General features: G+C 43.6%; 2 protein-coding genes across 3 annotated transcripts; one reads left to right on the forward strand and one right to left on the reverse strand.

Moving 5' to 3' along the window:
• The first annotated feature begins 341 nt into the window (after positions 1 to 341).
• LOC104426409 (copper transporter 6) lies at positions 342 to 1,043 on the forward strand. Its single transcript, XM_010039462.3, has one exon. It carries the CDS (start codon positions 473 to 475, stop codon positions 947 to 949), a length of 477 nt encoding a protein of 158 aa, XP_010037764.1. The 5' UTR covers positions 342 to 472; the 3' UTR covers positions 950 to 1,043.
• Positions 1,044 to 7,603: 6,560 nt separating this feature from the next.
• On the reverse strand, positions 7,604 to 10,228 carry LOC104426410. 2 transcript variants are annotated; one of them, XM_010039465.3, is made up of 5 exons: positions 9,672 to 10,228; positions 9,235 to 9,543; positions 8,754 to 9,116; positions 8,335 to 8,457; positions 7,604 to 8,222 (listed from the first exon to the last, which is right to left on the reverse strand). In XM_010039465.3, exons 1-4 carry the CDS (start codon positions 9,996 to 9,998, stop codon positions 8,440 to 8,442), a joined length of 1,017 nt encoding a protein of 338 aa, XP_010037767.2. In that variant the 5' UTR covers positions 9,999 to 10,228; the 3' UTR covers positions 7,604 to 8,222; positions 8,335 to 8,439. The 2 variants fall into 2 exon arrangements, with proteins under 2 accessions (XP_010037767.2, XP_010037766.2); XM_010039464.3 differs by having other exon boundaries at positions 8,754 to 9,119.
• Between the last annotated feature and the right edge of the window lie 2,638 nt (positions 10,229 to 12,866).

The following is a 12,866-nucleotide window of genomic DNA, read 5'->3' on the forward strand; positions in this document are numbered from 1 at the left end:
TCCAAAGTTACTCCGATTGAACGAATGGGCGGCCCAATAAGCGTTGCGTTACATAGTTGAGGTGGCTTGGTGAGGCTCCCATGATGAAAATGCATGAAACTCTTTCTTTCTTCTTCTTCTTCTTCCTCCTCTTCCTTTCTTTGAGCGTAAGCTCTCTGATCTCCCTTTCTCTCTCTCCTCCTTTTTCTCTCTCTTTCCCTTTTATCTCCTCCTTTTTTTTTCCTTTCTTTCTTTCTTTTTTTTCCTTCTCTCTCTCTCTTCCTTTTCTTCTTCTCTCCCGAAGACTCGGTCTCTCTCCTTCTTCTTTCTCCTTTTTATTTTTGACTAGGTCAAAACCCATATTTTTCAATATCACAATCTCTACCGGCCGCAAGATCCTCGCTTCTTTTCGATCGTCCAAACATAAACCCTACTTTCGTTCAAAAAAAATAAAATAAATAAACCCCACTTCGGAGCACACCATAGCGTCGCCATGCCGGAGACAATGTCAGCTCCGGCGCCGCATTACGGCTTCCACCGGAACTGCACGTGCATGCACCCCCGCAAGAAGATGGGGATGATGCACATGACCTTCTTCTGGGGCCACAACGCCGAGGTCCTCATCGATCGGTGGCCAGGCACCGACCCCAAGATGTACGCCGTCTCTCTCGCTGCCGTCTTCGCCGTGGCTGCGCTCGTGGAGCTATTCTCTTGCTGCAAGCTCACCGTGCGAGCGGGCTCGAACCGGAATTTCGCCGCGGGCATTCTTCGAACGGTTCTTTATACGTTGCGTTGCGGGATGAGCTACCTGTTGATGCTCGCCGTCATGTCGTTCAACGGTGGTGTCTTCCTTGCCGCGGTCGGCGGCCACGCGCTCGGGCACTTGGCCTTTGGCAGTCGGGTTTCCAAGAAGCCGGACGGGCCGGGCTCGGCGAAGGAGCGGACTGATCTTCCACCCACCGGCTGCTGAGTCCGCTAAAACCTTCTTACATCGAACTAGGATGGCTTCTTTTCACTTCTAGTTGAATGAAAACGCCATCTTTATTTTTATCATTGCAATTTCAATTCTCATAGCAATAATGTTAAGATCACTAGTTTCTTTCAATTCGATCGGAAGATATTTTAGTAGTTTTTCAAATCAGTGACGCATAAAAAAATCTATGAGATCGATATTGCACTTTTTAGTCTTTTAAAGAAAACATGAATGCTCGTATAGCTCTGGATTGGATTTGACCTGTCGGTCACATGGCCAGTCGGGCGAGGATCTCATCGGCGATCCCCGGTGATCGCTGGCCAAACGGGTGAGCCGGAGCAGGCTAGACCTGATCGATAGATGGGCCCCATCGAGAAAACTCGGAGCACGACCCACGAAAAATTCCTGGGGGCTCAATGGTCCAACAGGGCAAGTCCGAAGGTCGGCCCATTTAGTGTGGCCTAGACGTGTAAACAGTTGGGTCTTAGCGGCCTAGACAGGCCTAATTGGACCGGGCCGTTCAAATTCCAAGCCCATCCGGAAAATGCGCGAAGATGTTTTGTTCTTTGCCTTTCGTCAATCGGAAGCAATGGGTTAGGTTAGGTCAAAATTCAACTTAACAGCTTGAAGTCGATTTTTCAGACTTGTTTCAATGATGGACTTCCAGGAATAAAACTACTTGAGATGCCTGATGCCATGAACTCAAGCTTGAGCGGCGACGGCCATAAATGCTATGACTTGGAGCTGGAGCTCGAGCAGCCATGGATGCTATGAGCTCGAACTCAAGCGGCCATGGCTGTGAGAGAGAAGGGAGAGAGGGGTCAGATTTTTTTTGTCCAAATAGTTCACATTAGTAAATGTTTAAAGACTTCAAGTCCATCTCAACAACATTCATTATTGAACTGATTAAGGAAAAGTCGGTGATACTAGTAAAAAGTTGGAGAAAAAGTAGAGGGAAGACTTTGAATTTCGGACAAAAGTAAAAGGAGGTTTAGTACGGTTTTCACCAATATTTCAAAATCCGTCTAGTTTGATTAAAAAATTCTCCGATATAATAGCAATTGTTTGGATTGATATGCGATTCCAAACTTTTCAAAATGGAACTTTAACTGTGAACTAATCAACCCGAGAAACGATTACCCACTATATGTAAAAAAGTCTTGCTTAACTCTTAAGCAAGACCTGTTTTTTTCCCCCTTTTACCCCTCTGTTTGATTACATCTTTCGTCGAAAACAAAACATTAATTACTGTATATATTCATTGCATCATGCCCTTAGAAGGGCTAAATCCCATGTAGCCATCTCAGCCCAATCAATTCTAATTTCTTATTACCTACCTCGAGAAATGCTTTCATTTTATACGGTTGGAAAGAGAACCGGACCCTTTAGTTGAGCCAAAAATGCATAGTAAATTCATGCCCACGTTCATACGGATATCTACTCATGCGTCACAACGTAGTACCCTGTCGTGACCACTTTACATAATTTCATACCAGCAATTTGTACAGATGGGTGCTGCTATTGATGGGAAGAAGATGACAAAGTAGGGTTGAGTTGGTGGATAGGTTGAGCAACCGTTGAATGTGGAGAGCCTTCTCATGTACGCATAGACTGAAGCATCAAAACGACAAGATAGGATATAGATAACTATTACATATATATATATATACACACACACTCGTTCTAATCATTGTGGGATCGAAAGGGGGGGCTAAATTTAGAAATGCAAACTGGAAAATGAATATTCGTGTCAAATGTCAAAATCACGTAAATATTTCCTTCTTATTCTACTTCTTTTTTCTTTGATAATTTAGGAACACGGGCATCGAAAGCTGACTACCCGCAAACTCATGAAATACCCTATAAACCTATTAAGTTCGGACCTTTAATCTATACAGATGAATTCAACCCAGAACAGTTTCGACACAGTAGGTCAGATTCTTGAAATGAAAATCCCCTTATGTGCGCCCTAACTAACATCATCGGTTCCGGGGTTCAATCTCGTGGTTTCTTTATACAGGACAAGTGGGGGCAAGAAGTGGAAGTGGAACGCATGATACAAAAAGCAAACTGGGGGGAGAAGTGAGGAGAACGTTGCGGAGAGATTATTGGTGCATGAATGGATGGAGTTGTACCCAATTTCGGGGGAACATGTAGTGCACGACCCGCCCAGCCCAACCACCACATTAGAACTGAAGCAGAGAAGTCAAACTCACCTGGCCTTACTGTCTTTCCATTTTGTCGTTATCATTATTATCATGATTATCATGATTACTGTTGACGTGATAATAGTAATTATCGTTGATAATGACTTTTGAGTTTTTGCAAACTTTACTACCTTGCATCTTGTGGTTTTAGAAAAATATAATCCTTGCGGTTCTGAACCAAACTGCACGCCCGGAAAGATCTAATCATTCTTCTGCGGAAAACATGCTCAAAATTTACTGATCTCCAACGTCCTTCACAGGCCCTAGTCCTTGTCAGCCATGGGCACCGACCTTATCTCAGATAGAACAAAAGTTTACGGACTACGCATGACATTATTTCATAGAAATAAAAGAATCATATTTATATTATGTTTTCTATGCTAACAGAGTACTTCCATGACATATCCATTGTACCTTACAATTCTATAACACATCATTGATATAAAAAATAAAAAAAAATAAAAACATTGTAACGTGTCGTGTGATTATTTTACATCATTTAGACAAATCTCTACAATTAAATGCAAAAGTGTCAAAAAAACACAAATTGTATGATAAACCGATGTATTTTAGAACATTTCCCCATTTCCAATTCAACACATCATCAGCTTACTGTATGAAAGTTTAGGCTTTTTAAATTATCAACCTAGGTAACATAATCCATGCGATTAGAAGTGTATAACAATGCTCTTTTGCAATTAATTTGGATATTGTATTAGACTTAGCGGAGAAGAATAGATGTAAGCATTCAGCGCAATTTCTGGGTTCTGATTTTGTCAATGTACAATTAACTAAATAAGGGGTCAGCGGTCAAGCTTCTGGATGGGTTGCACAAGTTAAGCTATCGATAGAAACAGACTCCAGAGTCCAGATGCACATAAGCTCGGGGGCAAGGTGGATAGTTCCAGGACATTCGGAATCTCGGATGGACAAATGCGCACGCAAGAAGAGAAATATGTATGGGCAGGACAGTGGATGGGTAGATCGTCGACAACGACTTATCCTATAGGTAGGACACTCGTCTCGTTTTAATTATATTCATTAGCCCTTTTGGACGTGAGATCACTATCGGAGAAAACCATTTTCAGCGTTCTTGTCTTTGATCCTTAAGACCAATAATAAGTGAGGTATTTAGTGGAATGCCGCCGTATAGTTGCGAAGTGACATGTTATTGTATTGTCACATGGCAATCTTATCATAAAGGAAATCTGCGAATGGTGCGTCGCCACAAAGAGGACATGCGACCATAGGTTGGTGGTTGCACATTAGAAGGAGACACGGGCCGGCGTAAGTGCAAAAAAATTCTTAAATTTAGTCCATGAATAACCAAAACATTACATCATCCCCCTCTCTAGCAGAAGTAAGTATTTTCATAAATATATCGATTATAAATATAAAAAAAGGTCAATTATTTTTTTAGTAATAATTTTAGATCTGATTCGTCCATACTGAATAAAGTAAAGCACAATATGATAAGAGAAAATTGAATACAACAACGCGTGATAAAGTTTAATTGACGTATCGACATGAACTAACATGACTTATATGATAGTCTCGCTTAAATAACAATCACGGTGTTTTATTATTAGTGCGAAACGACAATGATTACGAATAAACCACTGATCATGTGCTGAGGAAAGAGATTATTGAATTCGATAAAAGTAATCTCGAACTTAAATTAAGGAAGCAAAAAGAACAACCGAAAGAGAAAAGAAAGGACGGCCGGTAGAGGCAGCGGAACAGGACAAAATCGAACGGACGAGAAATTCGGCAGCGAACGAATCATCGACCGGAGTCGACAAAGCACTCCCACGGAGAAACGACACCACGACGGGACACGGACGGGAGAGAGAGTGCCCGCCACGCGCTGCACCGCCGGGAGGCGCACGTGGGCGTAGCCGTGGCGGTTTCGCCGTCGCCCCGCCGCTGGTTTCGCTAGCGCGCACCGATCGCGGGCCGTGGAGACGTGTCCGGCCTCGCGCGAAACGGCCGGAGGCCCCCCCCCCCGGCATGCGGTCGCCGCCACGCAGCCCGCGCCACTCGGCAACACGCGCGTTGACGAGTTCCGAGGGATCGGAAATATCTGCGGTCGAGCCCAATCGGGGGCGCCACGTGGGGTGGCAGCCCCACGCGGGAGGGCCCCGCCCCCCGCGTTCGAATCGGACGGTCACGGGCCTCGCGATCTTCTCCAGATGCTTTCACGCGTCTGCCAGCATCGGCACGTGCCGCCTTCCTTTTTCCCCCGCGCGGCCGGCACGTGGGCTGCTTAGCTTGTTGGAGTGGGTTAGCGTGGCCCTAGCACGGCAATGAAATGACGGTTCGATTTCCCAGAAAGGAGAATACACGAAAGTATTAGGTGAATACGCAAAGTACATGTTGCACGCAAGAATTATGCAAACTCGCATTATTTTTTATTTTTTTATGATTCTTTTATTGAAGACACGCATAATTTGTATATCCAATAATATGGTATTATGTAACTAGGGACTGGAATACATAAAAGTTATTATTAAAATCATATATTCACATGTATCAATATAAAAAATTGAATATCTGATGAGATTATCCTTGACAAACTAATTTTTAAAATATGAGTAACTCAATACACCCTTTCATAAAATGAGCTATTAGATTATGTGGATATCATGTGAATCAATTATACTCTTTGCTTATTTCTCAAGTATTATGCATTTTACCCATTTCAACATTTCAATGCAAATTTACCATTCTCTTCACATTTGCAAAATTTTTATCTTCAGTAATATATGATTTGCGAAGCCACTTGTTTTGCTTTTGTCCATATTTCCCAATGATAGCATCAAAACGATTTCATCTATTTATTTCCATTATTGAAATGGTAGCATCAAAACGGATGTTTCATCTCAATTTAATTATCAAATCAATCATAAATTGAATGTACATAAAAAATGAAAAAGTGAGTAAAAAACTTAGCAAAATTTCAATATAATACTTTCAAAATTTTGCCGGTATGTCATGTGATTGACAATGATTGACAAAATTAAAACATGGGTCATTTGTATCAATTCAAGGATAACCAACTTTTGGTCGTCCTTCGAGTGGGTTTCCTTTCCTTGTTGATGTAATGTTAATGGCGCAAAATCGTCGTAATTAACTAAAAAAAAAAAAAAATCAAGGATAATTTGAATCAATAAATGTTAATGCCCAACTCATTTGAATCTTGTAGTATGGTTTGCTTTTGTTATGTGTAATTAGATCATTGAAAGTTTGAAACATTTTTTGTTGAGTACTCTTAACAAGTTTAAGTTGTTAAATCAATACATAAGTTAATATATAAATACTCTAATAAGTTTAAGTACGACAAAACTAAATTTATATTCAAATCATCACCTCTAACTTGAAACATATTTGAGAGCCATCAAATCTAAGTCTTTAAACAATGCATGGAACGGATAATTAATCCATGCGAGAAATCAAAATAATATTTACATATGTAAAAAGAGATTAGTTAATGAAGTAAATGACTTAGTTCAAAAAAAAAATGAAGTAAATGACAGTTCAAGTATGTGAACTCTTTTCCATTTTTCAATTAAACATCCAAACTTTTCTTTTTTGAAATTCATTCAAGTTTTTGAACTTTTGAAAAGAAGCTGAACGTGGTCATGTGATGACTTTTTTTTCTTTTTTTCTTTTAATGACTAGGGTTATTTGATCACAGAAAATGTGCATATAATTGCATGCGTGACTTACTGCTTGGAAAGACTGTTATTTTTAATTAATAGAACATTCGAGTTCTTTTTCCTTTTCTTCTTCTTCCTCCTTCACTCACCACTCTCAGCATTCATTGCCCTGCATCTAGTTCCGCCGCCGGCCGTGCCTCTGTCGTTAACTGCCGCTTATCTCGCCAAGAAACGCCATTGCTGTCGATCTTGTCTTAGAAAGTGGCTATAGTGGCTCGATGGTAACGGTCCCGTGGTGGTCAAATGATGGTGGCGTTTGCTGCGGTGGTTTTTAACGGCGGCCGCACGGTCTGATGGCCGGGGGCTTCATCCAAACTGTCGCCGTTGGCGACGGCCTACTTACGTGGCTGCGGCGGCGGCGGCCGTCTCCCGAACGTAAATCTCAGCTCAACAAAAATTAGGGTTGATTTTTCCTTCAGTTTTTTGGGGCCAAAAAGCAAGTGGTAGAGGCTAAAATAAAATAGTATTTTAATTTCCTCTCGGCTACTTTTTCCAAAATATAGAATAATAAAACGACACCGCGTTCAACAAAGTGGAGTTCCCGTTTTCCCTTTCTCCGAGATACGCGAAACTTTGCCCTTTTGTCGCTTTACAGTAACAACCGGCACGATACACGAAAATTTCCAGCTCACCCCCCACCACCCGCAGCACGATGCGGTCAAAGGGGGGGCGCCGAAGGGCACAACGGTAAATCCGTCGCGCGACGAAAGGCATTTTCCCGCGAATTTTCAGTTTCCACATAATATCTCTTCTCATTATATGTAGGTAAGTAGTAGAAGAAAGGGCTGTGTGACCTCCCTTCACAAAACAATGGGACCCACCCCACACCCTTGGCATTTTCAAAATGACCTTATTGCCCCCCAAAGCCAAAAAGAAAAAAAGGAACCACCAGAGAGAAGAGAAGGGGAGAGACCCGGAAAAGCAAAAACGCCCCGTTGACCGCGGTCTTCTCCTTCACGCCTCCTGAAAAAACCCCCCCAAAAAAAAAGGAAAACACGTCCCTACCGTCTTTTTCCTCCTTCTCCTTCCCTTCAATTTGGCACTGTTGCAGTAAAATTTCATTTATTCATCCTAAAATCTAAATCCTAAGAAAAAAAGAGAGAAAAAACCCTATTTTTTCCCCTTCCATATGCTTGTTCTTCTTCTTCCTAATACTAACGACTTTCTCCAGAAAAAAAAAAAAAAAAACCCTAGCTTTAGTCACGATGAGACGGAAACCGAGCCAGCGTCGTCAATACGTCCACTCCTGAGGTAGCCGGAGTTCATGGCCCATCGCCGGCTGCGCACGGAGGTTCCGCCGCGGCTGCGCGCAGGGTCCGCTCGCCGGGAACTTCCAAACACCATCTGCAAAGACAACGCACAAACAACCATTTCTTCAGCCGCCGCGAATTCAACCGCAAGAAAAGACAAAACGTTAGGTCCTTTCAGCGAGTGAAAAAAGGGAAAACAAACTCACCAGTTTCAGGAGCGAGACGTCCGTCGAGACGGCGGGTCTGAAGACCAGGCTGAGCCTGCCGAGAGCTCAGGTTCATGTTGAGAGCTTGGACCACTTTGGCCGGTACTAACACCGTCGGACAAGCTGAACGCCAGAAAAAGAGACGGTGAGAGCCGTGTACACGAATGCCGTAGACCCAAACCCACTTCCGAAAAAACCCAGAAACGAAAATAAAAAAGATCGTGGCTCGATGAATGTCTGCAATAAATAAGCATCCACTGCTCTTCACCGACCCACTGTTACCGAAACCATGAATCGCCAGTCAAAAATCACCACTCCCCATAATGAGTGGATGACGATGCACCCCCACCGAAAGAAAAGACGCTCTAAAACGTTTCTCTTTAGACTTGAGACCGAGAACAGAGCGAGAAGGTACTAACCAGGCTTCTTGCGGGGTTCGGGTTGAGAACCGGCCCTGCGGGGCAAGAACACGCCGGTGCCGGCGCACTCCCTCTTCGCGGCAGCCGGAGGGGTGCGGAGGAGCACCGCCCGCATGCCCGTGCCGTTCTGGAGTTGGGGGTGCTGGAGGCGGCCGCTGTGGCTGTGCTGGTGTTGCCGCTGCGACTGCTCGAGCGAAGGCCATGCAGATGGGGCCAAGCCCGGGGTGGTCCGGCCACCACCGTTCGGGTATAGACAACAGCGTCGTCGTCTCTCGCCACTTGATGGACCACCATTCGCTGCTGTTGTTGCGTCGCTTTCGGTTGCGATCCCCAAGCCCCAGAATCTCGCTGCTGCTGTTTCAGCTGCTGCAGCACAAAACAAAATTAAAAATGAAATATCTGGAACTCTTTTAAGACATGCAGTATTTCAACTTTGGCTTTTCACAGCGAGCCTCGAGTGTGGGTGTGCTTCCAAGCGAACCTGATCAAACAGCATCTGCTGGTAGGAAAGCGACTGGTGTGGGTAAAAATTGACGTTCGAGTTAGGGTTCTTCGCCGCAGTGACAGGGCTTGCGGCGACTTTCCTCTGGTAAAAGTAATGACCCGGGACATTCGTGCCGAACTCGAGTTCGTGAAGCTGCTGCAACCTGTGGAGTCTCATCTTCGCGGCCTCCCCGGCGGCCTCGCGCAGCAGATCCCAGCCGCCAGGAGGGGATGAGGCCTGGAACGGCGAAGGAGCTTGACAACAACCGCACAGCGTGGATTGCGGGGAAACAGACAGACACCGTCCCTGAAGCGGCGGGCAAAAATGGAATAGAGACGATGAAACTTCATGACAGTCGAAATATTCTAACAAAAAGACAAAGCGCGATACTGGGCGGAACCGGACACGCCCCATTTAGTTTGGACAAGTAGTACCTTGGAGTAAGCACGAGCAAAATCAGCGAAGTCGGGATTCTTGAGACCCTCCCCGCCGAGGGCCGAGCCGGCCATTCTCCGGGTGAGGTCGGCGAGGACGAAGTCCTCCTCGTCGCTCTCGGTCTCCGTGGACCCGAACAGCGAGTCCACCGGGGAGCTGAGGCCGGAGTAGCCGAAGCCGCGGCACGGGTCGAGGCCCTTCTTCTCCACCGCCACGGCCGCCGCCGCCGCCGCCGCAGCAGCAAGCAAGTCGTCGTCGCCGCCGTCGGCGAGGAACTGGGGAGGGAGCCAGAACTCCCCGTCGTCCAGAGCATCGGGCATGGCCATCTTCGAGCGCGAGAAATGGCAGAGAGAGACTCGGCGGGGGCGAGAGAAAGAGAGAAGAGAAATGGCAGAGAGACCCAGTCCGAGTTCTGCTGGGTATTTGCAGACTCGGGGGGCCCCAGCTGCAGCTAGAGAGAGAAACTGCCGCCTTTAAGAAAAGCAGAAGACGAAGGGGAAGGAAGGAGGAGGAGGAGAATTTTTTCTTTTATCTTTTTATCTTTTTCTTTTTGGGTGGGGGGAGGGGAAGACAAAGGAGTTCATTCTTCTGGTGGGGAGGTTGGCTTTATAAAAAGGCTGGGAGTGGGAGGGAAGGGGGAGCAGACCGCGAGGACCGAGGGGGTGCCAGTCTCACGCGCCGGCGGAGGGGGAGTGGGGCGCACGCGCCGGGGTGGGATTAGTGGGAGGGGAAAGAGAGTGGTGGGACCCCGCAAACCTCCCACGATACGGTTGAGGCCAGGTAAGGTACAGAGGGGAGTTGCGATTGCATGTGAGCCAGGGGGCCAGCCCGGGCCTGAGAGCCAGTCCGATTCTTCTTCTTTTGAATTTTGGAATTTCCGATTTTTATTCTTTTTCAGAGGGAGGGTGGGGTGCGGGAGTCGTGCGAGTTCAGTGGTTTGTTAAGCACGTCGGGGCCGTTGAACACGAACGTGGGTCTTTGTCCTATCGATTGCCGCCGCTCTTCCTCATGTCTAAATTATCAATACATTCAAAAAAAAAAAAAAATCAAAAGAGGGAAATAGAAACGTCGGTTATAGCGATGGATCTAGATATGGTCCAAATTAGCCCGTATTTGTATGATTTTTTTTATAAATCGAGTAAAGGTTCATAGTAACTCAACCAACTTGGCTCGAGCTTGCCCAAAAGTGCCTCTCCAAAAATCAAAAACCCTTTTGCTTGAGTGGCACGACCCCCTTTGGCAACAGTCAAGCGACTCGCCTGAGAGGCTTGCTGCTCTCTGCTGGTACAGCTTATGCCGAAGGTTATCATGACTCGAGCAACAGTGCTTTGAATTTGGATTTTATCCATAAAGTATAATCTCAATCAAGTTATTTTCTTTCGAAAGAAAATTTTACTTTTTTCTTAACATATGAAAATAGAAAAATTATATAAAAAGGGCGACGCGCTTTTTCCTTTTGTACTTTCAACTGCTACACAAACTTCCCAAACTTCCATACCACTAGAATGGTTGGTCCTCCATTCTTTTGCCGTCTACCATGCCTAGCGATTGATTTTCCAAAGGCAACAAATTGTAATTCTTCTTGATTTTTCCAGTCAAATAACTTTTTTGCCCTTAATAGGCCAAAACAAATTAACACTCGTGCAATTATTACTGAAAAATAAGGAAAAAAATATGAATGATCATTACAAAAATATTATGACTTAATAATTAAAATAATAATAATAATAATATGATTAACTTCATAATAAAAAGTTCTTTTTTAGAATTTTATCTCAAACATTTGATGTTATAGTTGAAATGCGAAATTTCTTTATTTTCTTCATTAATATGCCATTCCAAAGAACCATGGTCCTTGGTATGGCATAGTCATGCACTCTTGTAATTTTCTATACAACACGGCACAATTTATAAGCACAAAAAAACTATTAAAAAAATAAATGAAAAGACCTTTATTGTTGAGGCATGATTTGTCTACTATGGTACCAGATCGTATCGGCATGGCTCGTGACCATGTTGGGCCAAAGGATATCGACACTTAGCATTATATGATAAGCGACCTGTAACAAGTCATGCCTAGTAACAGTGAATTGAGAATTTGAAATTAGGGATATAGTTAATATCAAATATATACAATTTTTTAAACTTTTTTAATTGAAAAATATTAGCAACTTTTGGATTTGGCCACCACTATCCCTTCTTAGGTCTACCACTTAGCACCTGGCTTGTCATCATGAGCTAGTAAGGCACGACCCAAGCACAACCTTCAGTTGTGGCGTGCCATGGGTTGGCGTCATTGGCTATATTTCTTTTTTCTTTTAAGAAAAGGCAAATAATATTCATCCCTATCCTTACTAATAAATGTCCATGCCTCCTCATCCTGCACGAAATTCTGTCAATTTCACACATTCCCCCTCTCAACACTTACAAATGAAATGAATATTTCTCTTTGAATCTCACACTTTTTATATTATTAGACTAAAATATGCATCAATCTTAAAAATGTGTTATTTAGTGGATTAATACCATAAAAAGTATACCCATTCTAATACATATATCTCATACTTTTTTTAAATCACTGAAAATTATAAACTTGCTCATTGTGACATAAATACCTCACTCCAATCTTATATCAGCATAACAAATATATCATGGATTAAAATAGAGGGTATATTTCGTGACACAAAAAAATTTGAGATATTTGCGTCATAGTAAGTATAGTTTGGGGAGTTGACTTCTTTTCTTCTCTACTCCTTTTTTTGCCTTTCCATTTCTCTAATACAATTTCAAAGTGTCATAAGGTAAAGGTGGGATAATTTTTTTCTTAGGATGTGAAGGCACAAGTACGACGCAACCATCTGTGCGTGTGTCAAGAGCCAATTGCAACCCAACGTGAATTTTTGGCAAGCCAAGATGGATAAAATTGCTACATTGCTAATCCTATAATTAAGGGCGATATGTTTATAGGTAAGTTAGTTCCCCCGAAATCAGAACCCGTTCCCAATTTGTGGAATTGAATTTCAACCATCTAGTCTTGGGAATGGGAAATGTTTTGCAACATGTTATATAACCATGAAATGTTTTAAATGGTAGCTCAATAGTGAATAAACATTCAAAGGTCTCCAAAAAACATAGGAAAACTCACAATTCCTGCGATCGAGGAGGCAATAATGGTGAACCTATGGTCCCTTTGG

Source organism: Eucalyptus grandis, chromosome 11 (genome assembly GCF_016545825.1).
Source record: "Eucalyptus grandis isolate ANBG69807.140 chromosome 11, ASM1654582v1, whole genome shotgun sequence".
Lineage (NCBI taxonomy): Eukaryota > Viridiplantae > Streptophyta > Magnoliopsida > Myrtales > Myrtaceae > Eucalyptus > Eucalyptus grandis.

Excerpts from the sequence above, each read along its gene's own strand:
- LOC104426409 (XM_010039462.3), top strand. The coding sequence starts at position 473 with ATGCCGGAGACAATGTCAGCTCCGGCGCCGCATTACGGCTTCCACCGG.
- LOC104426410 (XM_010039464.3), bottom strand. The coding sequence starts at position 9,998 with ATGGCCATGCCCGATGCTCTGGACGACGGGGAGTTCTGGCTCCCTCCC. Across the intron at positions 9,544-9,671 it reads TTGCTCGTGCTTACTCCAAG|GGACGGTGTCTGTCTGTTTC; the intron begins GTACTACTTGTC and ends CCGCCGCTTCAG. Across the intron at positions 9,120-9,234 it reads AGCAGATGCTGTTTGATCAG|CAGCTGAAACAGCAGCAGCG; the intron begins GTTCGCTTGGAA and ends TTTGTGCTGCAG.